This window comes from Tachypleus tridentatus, chromosome 7 (genome assembly GCF_004210375.1).
Source record: "Tachypleus tridentatus isolate NWPU-2018 chromosome 7, ASM421037v1, whole genome shotgun sequence".
NCBI lineage: Eukaryota > Metazoa > Arthropoda > Merostomata > Xiphosura > Limulidae > Tachypleus > Tachypleus tridentatus.
In genome coordinates, this window is record NC_134831.1 from 183,286,103 (window position 1) to 183,294,651 (window position 8,549).

General features: G+C 33.7%; 1 protein-coding gene across 5 annotated transcripts; it reads left to right on the forward strand.

Moving 5' to 3' along the window:
* The first annotated feature begins 3,902 nt into the window (after positions 1-3,902).
* On the forward strand, positions 3,903-7,980 carry LOC143257434 (uncharacterized). 5 transcript variants are annotated; one of them, XM_076516106.1, is made up of 3 exons: positions 3,903-4,278; positions 5,200-5,555; positions 6,351-7,980. In XM_076516106.1, exons 2-3 carry the CDS (start codon positions 5,354-5,356, stop codon positions 6,890-6,892), a joined length of 744 nt encoding a protein of 247 aa, XP_076372221.1. In that variant the 5' UTR covers positions 3,903-4,278; positions 5,200-5,353; the 3' UTR covers positions 6,893-7,980. The 5 variants fall into 5 exon arrangements, with proteins under 5 accessions (XP_076372221.1, XP_076372223.1, XP_076372222.1 ...); XM_076516108.1 differs by lacking the exon at positions 3,903-4,278 and adding an exon at positions 4,384-4,584; XM_076516107.1 differs by lacking the exon at positions 3,903-4,278 and adding an exon at positions 4,591-4,851.
* Positions 7,981-8,549: the final 569 nt, after the last annotated feature.

Sequence of the window (8,549 nt, forward strand, 5' to 3'; positions counted from 1 at the left end):
GAATCGTCATCTTACATTCTGCGCAATCGTTTATTTTAACTTTTTGTTGTAAATAAAGGTTTTTATTATTATTAATGTAATGTATTCAGATACTTGTAACGTAGGAATATCAGTGTAATTGACTACTACAGTTTTATGCACTATACGTGATTAGTGTACACATGTTTAAAAGTTTGTTTCTTTCATCACAAAACCACACAGTGGGTTAACTGTGCTCGATCCACTGTGGGGAATCGAATTTGGTGTGTGTGTTTGTGTTTTTCTTATAGCAAAGCTACATCGGGCGATCTTCTGAGCTCACCGCTGGGAATCGAACCCTTGATTTTAGCATTGTAAATCCGTACACTTACCGCTGTACTTGCGGAGGTGTTTCGAATTTTGAATTTTAGCATTGGAAATACGTAAATTGTCATTGACACACTGCAGGACATTGTTTGTAGATAAGCACAAAGCTGCATAAGGGACTATCTGTGCTTTGCCCAAAACGGGTAAGGAAAAATACCCGGTTTCTAGTGTTGTAAGTCCTCATATATATATATTGCTGTCTCACTGGAAGAGAGGGGGGGAGACATTTTTGTAAAACAGTTACAATGAATTTGTAAAGAGTTTCATGATGGTAGATCAATCTAGAATGCATTTTGCTGCAACTGTGGTCTCCATGGCCTATTTTAACGTGGAATTGCAAACAAACTCTTGTCACCAGTTAGTTCTGCAGTAACACTTATTTACGTAACTGTATATTTAATATAATGACAGGAAAAACTGAAGTTCACTTCCATTTAAATATTTTGAAAAATAAAATCAAGTTTAATATTGTATTTTTAACCACTGCTTTAATTATGATATGCTGTACATGTAGCATCTAATTGTAAAAGTAACCATGACAGCTACTGTTCATGAAATTTGATAACATTTATATCATCACAACCATGTACTACGTCCTTTGTATCACAGTTCGTCTGATGAGCCTTGATACTGCAGAAAAGGCCTCGTCGGTACTGATTATAGCAAATATAGCGTGATTTACATATTGTTATACATTCTTTTTAACTTTAAAATACAGGTTATTAAATTTTATTGAATGAAAATTGTTTTCCCTATGTGTTGACTAATTTTGTTTGCTTGTTTTTCTTACCAAAGATCTAGTAGCGAGCTATTGAAATTTTACTTTGTTGTATAGTTTATCAATTGACCTTTTTAATTAATCTGGCAAACCCTGGTAGTTGGGGTATTCATATCGCAATTTGCGAATCGTGGGATTGAAGCCCATCACCAATCTTTCTCACTCTTTCGGCGGATAGAACATTATAATGTTACAACCAATCTCAGTATTCATTGATAAAGAGTAGCTCAAGACTTGGTAGTGGATAGTGTTAACTAGCTGCTTTTCCCATAGTCTAATGTATCAAAATTAGGTAAGGTTACCGTTGATAACCGTCAATTAGTTTTCGCGAAATTCATGCACACACAAACAAAAACAAACACATTTTATTAGCACAGTAATTGTGTGCCCCAATGCTCGAGTATAGCTAATGAGAATGAGCTAGTGATGTCCACGTGTTCGGCCTATTCGTATTTGTTTGTTTGCTTTTGAATTTTGCGCAAAGCTACTTGAGGGCTATCTGCGCTAGCTATCCCTAATTTAGCAGTGTAAGACTAGAGGGAAGGCAGCTAGTCATTACCACCCACAGCCAACTCTGGGGCTCCTCTTTCACCAACGAATAGTGAGATTGACCGTCACATTATAACGCCCTCACAGCTAAAAGGGGGAGCATGTTTGGCGCGACTGAAATGCGAACCCGCGATTCTCGGATTACGATTCGCACGCCTTAACCCACGTGGCCATGCTGGGCCAGCCTACTTGTAAGTTGTTTTATATTCACATGCAATGGATGAACAGACATTCGTTTTCCCGAATTATATTCTTCTTGTAACAGAACGTATAGATGTTTGATAAAATACATATCATTCATCTTGGAAAACTTGCTTACAAAATTTCCTTGTAAACAACATTATAAATATTTACACTATTAGGGACATAAATCTGTAACCGTTCGAATGACCTTACCCTGAATACGTAGCTGATGGTGAGAAAAATTAGTTCAGCTAAGTGTATCGCTGAAGTGTATGCTTTTCCAAATAATAATATAGTAGTAACAGTAATATAAAGATTGTTGGTGAGTACACATGCTTTATTTACGTACCCCTGGTGGAATATTTTTTATTTTTTTGAGGTATTGCTTTATATGCAATTTAAGTTTTGCTCGTTTGTTGTCAAGCGATAAGCTATACAAAGGGTTATTTATCTGTGACAGTTTTCAAATGTCGTAACTCTTCAGACTTATTGCTAAGCCTCGGGGAGCATCAGTTATGAATAATTGTCTAAAAAGTTGTAGTCAATATAAGAATAAAAAGGGATGCACAAATATATTTTATTTGGATTCTGAGGTGGTGGTGCTTTCTTTTCTCATCCATCTGCTCAAAATATACTAACTTTGAGATCAAATATTTTCAAATTACGCAATTTATTTTTATTTAAAAATTATAAGTCTTCTTTTGTTGTCAGCTTCCTTCTGAAGACATGCTCGCCCTGCCAGCCGTGGGGGTGTATAATATTACGGTCAATCCCACTATTCGTTTGTAAAAGAGTAGCCCAAGAGTTGGCGGTGGGTGGTGATGACTAGCTCTAGTCTTACACTGCTAAATTAGGGACGGCTAGCACAGATAGCCCTCGAGTAGCTTTGTGCGAAATTCCAAAAAACAAAATAAACAAACAAACCTTCTGAAGATTTGGTAACTAAAATGTATTTAGAAAAAAAAAACATATTTTAAGTTGCTTAAATTCGAATATGTTTGACCCTTTTTCTCACGCTAAGAATACGCATAAGTAAAATCGAACAATAAAATACACACACCCAAAAGACTTAGCAAAGAAGCGACAATGTTATTTTTGTCGATCGGGCACAACGGTCTAAACTAATGTTTTCAAACTTTTGCTTAGGACGATTTTCTTTCCACACGCGCATTAGTAATCCGAGGGTCGCAGGTTTGAATCTACGTCGTACCAAACATGCTCGCCCTTTCAGCCGTGGGAGCGTTATAAAGTGACAGTCGATTCGTTGGTAAGAATAGCATAAGTGTTTACGGTGGGTGGTATTGACTAGCTGCCTTCTCTCTGGTCTTACACTGCGAAATTAGAAACGGCTAGTGCAGACAGCCTTTGTGTAACTTTTCACGAAATTCAAAAAACAAATAAACCACGCGCATTCGCGATCCTCCTACTATGTTATGTATATGACACCAGACACCAAATTATTAGTAAAACAAATTACTTGGCAGTGCACTTATTTGAGTTTCATTTTATTGTAAAAATATAAAATTATTGATATTTATATCTTCATGACCCTTCAAAATCACCAAAGCAGGTCACGTCTCAAAGTTTTAAAAAAGCGAACCTAAAGCTATAAACAATATATCTGATGGGTTATTATGATATTAATTTTCTCCATTTTCTTAACAAACATCTGTTTGTGTAACTGAAATTATCTTTAAAAAAAGGAAAATTATCCGAGTGTTTTGAGTTACTCTGATGTGTTAATTGATGTGTCTTGAAACTTGGATTACAAAAAAAAAGTATTTAACAATGATAACAGTTTATATGCAAAAACGGCTCGTTTGGGTTGAGAAAATATTTTACATAGAAGAGCGAACAACGTTTCGACCTTCTTCGGTCATCGTCAGGTTCACAAAGAAGGTCGAAACGTTGTTCGCTCTTCTATGTAAAATATTTTCTCAACCCAAACGAGCCGTTTTTGCATATAAATTTCTCAACAAGTGGGTTTCTCGACATCACTGATTAATGATAACAGTTACACTGAATATTATATAAATTAGGGCATACAAATAGGACACTGAGCATATATTTATTTTTCAATGTTTTGCGTATTTAAACGTTAAGCAATGTTCTGTATAACGATAAATTAAATTAGAAAGAACAAAAAACTTTGGACGTATCATATTTCTTACTCCACTTCCAAGTACTGCTAATATTTCCATGTACCTATTTGCGATCTTTTGCGGATTATAGTATTGCTCTTCGTTGTGACATAGTGTACGGTAACCGTGTTACAAGATCGTTGTTGCTGAAATTAGCAGTAACTATTAATTGTGGCCAGTTTTGTGTAAATTACGTACTTTAAACAAAGTTGGTAAACCTCGTGATTAACTTTTGAATTTGATTTCTTTAAATGAAGATGGAAATTCCCAGTGAAATGAAAAGTAAGTTTTAAACATTAAAACTACTACCATGCACTCGAATCACACCTCTGTGTACTAACTACTATAAATAAATAAATATATATATATGATGTTACTACAAGTAAATTGGCGTTATATTTATGTCATACAGAATCAACTTTTTTAGTGTTACATTATTCTGAACATATGTAATAAGCCAACTTAGTAACTGTATACGGATAGCTATACTCTTGGACCACGGTCCATTGACTGTTACTGCGTTATGTATTTTTGTACTTAAAAGTTAAGTTGAAATTAAGTTCAAGCATCCAGTGTAGTATAACCTAAGTAAGTCCTAAGGATTTCTTTTGTCAACTTGACCTTTAACTTTAAGGACAAACACTACAACAGCTGGTGCAAAGAACCGTCGTTAGCCTTAGGCGAAGGAACACGTCAGCTTTTACATATTACCCTGAACTTAGCTATAAAAGGGGATTTCCACGAAATGCAGTTCTTTTTGTTATTTTTAGGTTAGTTGCAGGTGGTTAGGTTAGGATCAGATCTGGTTATTCAAATACAACTCGTATCTTTTGTGAGTTTGCTTTCGTATCGCAAGTATATTTATATTTTGAAATTATAGGTTTAACAATTTGTTTAATATTATCTGTATTAGATGTTTTTATATCGTTATTAATTTACGCATCAATAAACATAGAAATAGAAGTTTTTAAACTTAGAAAAGTGATTAAAATTGGATTGCGTAAATGTGAATTTCTAAAAATACTCGATTCTTTAGTGTGATTAACTTTGAAATTAGTATGTTTCTATATCTTATTAATTGTAAGTGGATCTTATTTGCATGACTTTGTGCGTTTTGTCTGTTACATGAGTGTTACTGGATATAATAAATCTAGAAATAAGACCAAACTCATCATATGGTTGAAGTGAGTTTCTTTCTTGCAGCAAATGTAAACATCGTGACTGTGGGAAACGAGTGATAGTAATGAAAATTTAATTACAAAAGTACAGTACTGCAGGTTGAGCATATTCTTTTTGTATAGCAACTTAAACCCTAACCTTTTGGGTGAGAAAGCAGTTGTTTACCCAGAATATTGTCATGGATCCACTACCTTCTAACAACAAACCTGTTTCTACCCGTAAGTTTGGAATTCCAGCTTGGATGACACGAGAACTTAACAAATTACGAGTTTGCACGGATTTTGATAAATATGGAACTCCGCCTTCGTCAAGCGATACTGACTTCTTCTGGGACATGGAAAGAATGGGAGAGAGTAGAGCAGTGTCATCAAGTATTGGAGGTGACTTATTAGACAAAGTTTTTTGTTTTGTAATCTTTTAAAAATTCGTGTTATGAGATTTCATTCAATGTTTGGGAGAAGGGTTTGTTATTAATAGTTGGTGTTTATAACCTCCAACTAAACTACAGTATTTCTTTTCTTTATGCTATTCTTGGTATGTAGTATAGTGTAATTTATTTCTTTTGAAGAACGTAATTATGGAAGAGAAATAACCTGCCCAAAGGGGAAATGAAAAATAAGTAACCACACAGTAAACCACTTTTTTGTTTTTTGCTATTGTAATAGTGGATGTTAACTTTTCACTTGGTAACTTTCTCAGCAAGTTCTTAAATTTTTATGTAGTTAATAAATAATTTAAGAACTTGACCTCAACATTCTCTTCTAGGATTTTAATAGTATGGAAACATTATAAATGGAGCTCTGTTGTCCAAGTGTTGGATACAGAAAATGATTACTTTACCACTTGCTAAAAATATGAGTTGGTTAAGTATTTTTACCTACTTTAATTGAACGGTTGTCCACAAGCCAAAACTATCCAGATTGATGTGGATAGTTGTGTATCTTGCAGTAAAATAGCTACTTAAGTTGGATTGTACTCTGTCAAACGAGACTTGCTTGAATTTTGTTCAGTTTGTTTTAAATACAAAATGTGCATTTCTTTTATTAGTCTTTCATGTGCAAGTATGTGTAATGAGCTATGTTTATCTAAGAAGAAAAAAATTTGGTTAAATTGTTTATTAGTTATTGCTATGTGGCTAATAGTTGTTATAAATGGGATGCTGTTATTTTTTGCAGGACGTCAAGATATTTCTAAAGATCTACCTTCAAAAGATACACAACAGGTTCCTTTTTCCAGGATAAAGCCTTCCATTTCCATTTTTAAAGAACCTCCCAAGCAGGATTTATCCATTTCAGGTCCTGTCTTGAAAGCTCCCTTCATTGAAGACAAACCTAATCAGTCCCAGTCTTGTAGCTCCAGTGCTTCAGCAGAGTCCACACCTAATGCTACACCATGCAGCTCTCCTTCAATATCTCGTAAGGTAAAGGACAGTGCTCTGCAAGCCAATCCTGCATTTGCTTGTGATCAGAGCCGAAATTCCACGTGGTTGTCACCTACCATTACTCCCCATGCAAAGAGTACCAGTATCTACAATGCTCCTTTGTCACCAGTTAAGGAGGCACCTGATGGACCCCAATTTTTAAAGGTAGATGATCCAAGAATGGAAAATCTGAAAAATGATGGTCGTGTCCGCAAAACCTCTGATCCTTTGACAACTAGGAAAAAATTTCAGTTTTCTAATTCTGACATCAATATAGTTAGTCCAACATCTTGGTAACCTATTGTTAATACTAGGGTATTTTTTATTTCTTTTCATTCTGAGTTCAATGTCTATATCCTGAAGTATACACAAGTTAGAAGTGCGGGTGAACTTATGCTAAATAAAACTGTTCTAAGCATTTGAAGTAACTCGATTGGAAATTCAATTTAAAACAAAAATAAGTATCTATTTATACTTTTATATCTTTTGAGCTTTCAAAAATGAAAAGAAAAACAAAACTAACTTGTTTAAAGGTATACGTTCTGTCTTTTTGTTGTTGTTAACATTTGGTGGAAAATTATTTTATTTTGTTATCTGTTAGTGTGTGTGTAAATCATACCTCTGTTTAAACCTAGTACTGCAGTATGTAATGCTAAGAATTCTTATCACATGAAATCTATTAAACCTATGTTTTTTCAGTTAGCATCTATTAATTTCCTCTTAATATTAGATTTGGAAAATAAAGTATCCCTTTTGACTTGTACGCAAGTTTTAGAAAAGCTTTTCATGACATATCTAATTGTTCAGGTGAATATTGTTTATTGTGTGTGACAATCACTGGTGTCTAGTCTGCTCCTATCTTATTTAATAAAGGGAGTTATATCCTCTCAAATTGGATGTAATTGAGTTCATGTTTGTAAGTTTCAAATGGCTAGGCCTGAACCTCAGGAGTATAACTTGGCTTTTGAACCTGCATCTGGAAAAGGTACTATTGTAAAAACAAAGTGCCTTATTACTCTAACATTTATTACTACGTGAGGAATGTTTTGTACCACTTATAATTTTGGATAATGAATACATTCTCACTTCATCTAGGTGCCATGATTTGTTTCATTATAACTGTTTGTGATTAGTATGTTTATAGACATCAATTCTGGATTTACACCTTGTTACTAACATTTTGCAGTACCACTAAATTGTTTTCTTACATATCTTGCACAGTAATTTTAGAATGTAAAATGAAACATCACAAATGCAATAACTAGTAATTGCCAATTCTTCATCTGTAGATTTTTAGCATCTTTTATCAGAAGTTTCTTTTGCATTACACTGTATTTATTACTGTTTCTCAAATGCTGAATAAAGTTCTTTTTACATTTGTGAAACTAGGGCATTTTATTATGTTTCATTCAATTGTTATTATTCTACTATATATAGAAGTAAGCTTTTTTGGAAGGTACTTACCACGTGAAAATTATTACTAAATGATTCATAATCTTATGCAGTAGAGATAGTTATATTAAAATTTTGAAGTTCTGACACATTTTTTTTTCAGTTGGTGTTTGGCACATCTTCAAATATACTTACCAAAAAGTTTTCTTACCACTAGCTTTGAAATGCTAAATAATATTAAAATATTTCTGTATATTCCTTTTTTTAATTCCCATTTTATATCGGCTGCGGGCATTTTATGACTTGCTTATGCAAGATAATTTTCTCATAATTTATTAAATGAATGTGTTTTTAATTACTTTTTGTTTTGTTCCAAAGATAAACAAAAGGCTTTTACACACTGGTTCACTTTGTAAGGTTTTGTTGATCTCTTGAGAATCGCAGTAGAAAGCATTCATTCAGGGTTGTACGGTCTGATTTGTGTTTATTCAGAGAAGCTTGTCCTGTCTAAGATGTTAAGATGTTTTAAATTAGAAATTGAAATGTAGAAATGGTCCTGTTA

Coding starts and splice junctions, on each gene's coding strand:
- LOC143257434 (XM_076516106.1), top strand. CDS start 5,354: ATGGATCCACTACCTTCTAACAACAAACCTGTTTCTACCCGTAAGTTT. Junction 5,556..6,350: donor AGTGTCATCAAGTATTGGAG/GTGACTTATTAG, acceptor TATTTTTTGCAG/GACGTCAAGATATTTCTAAA.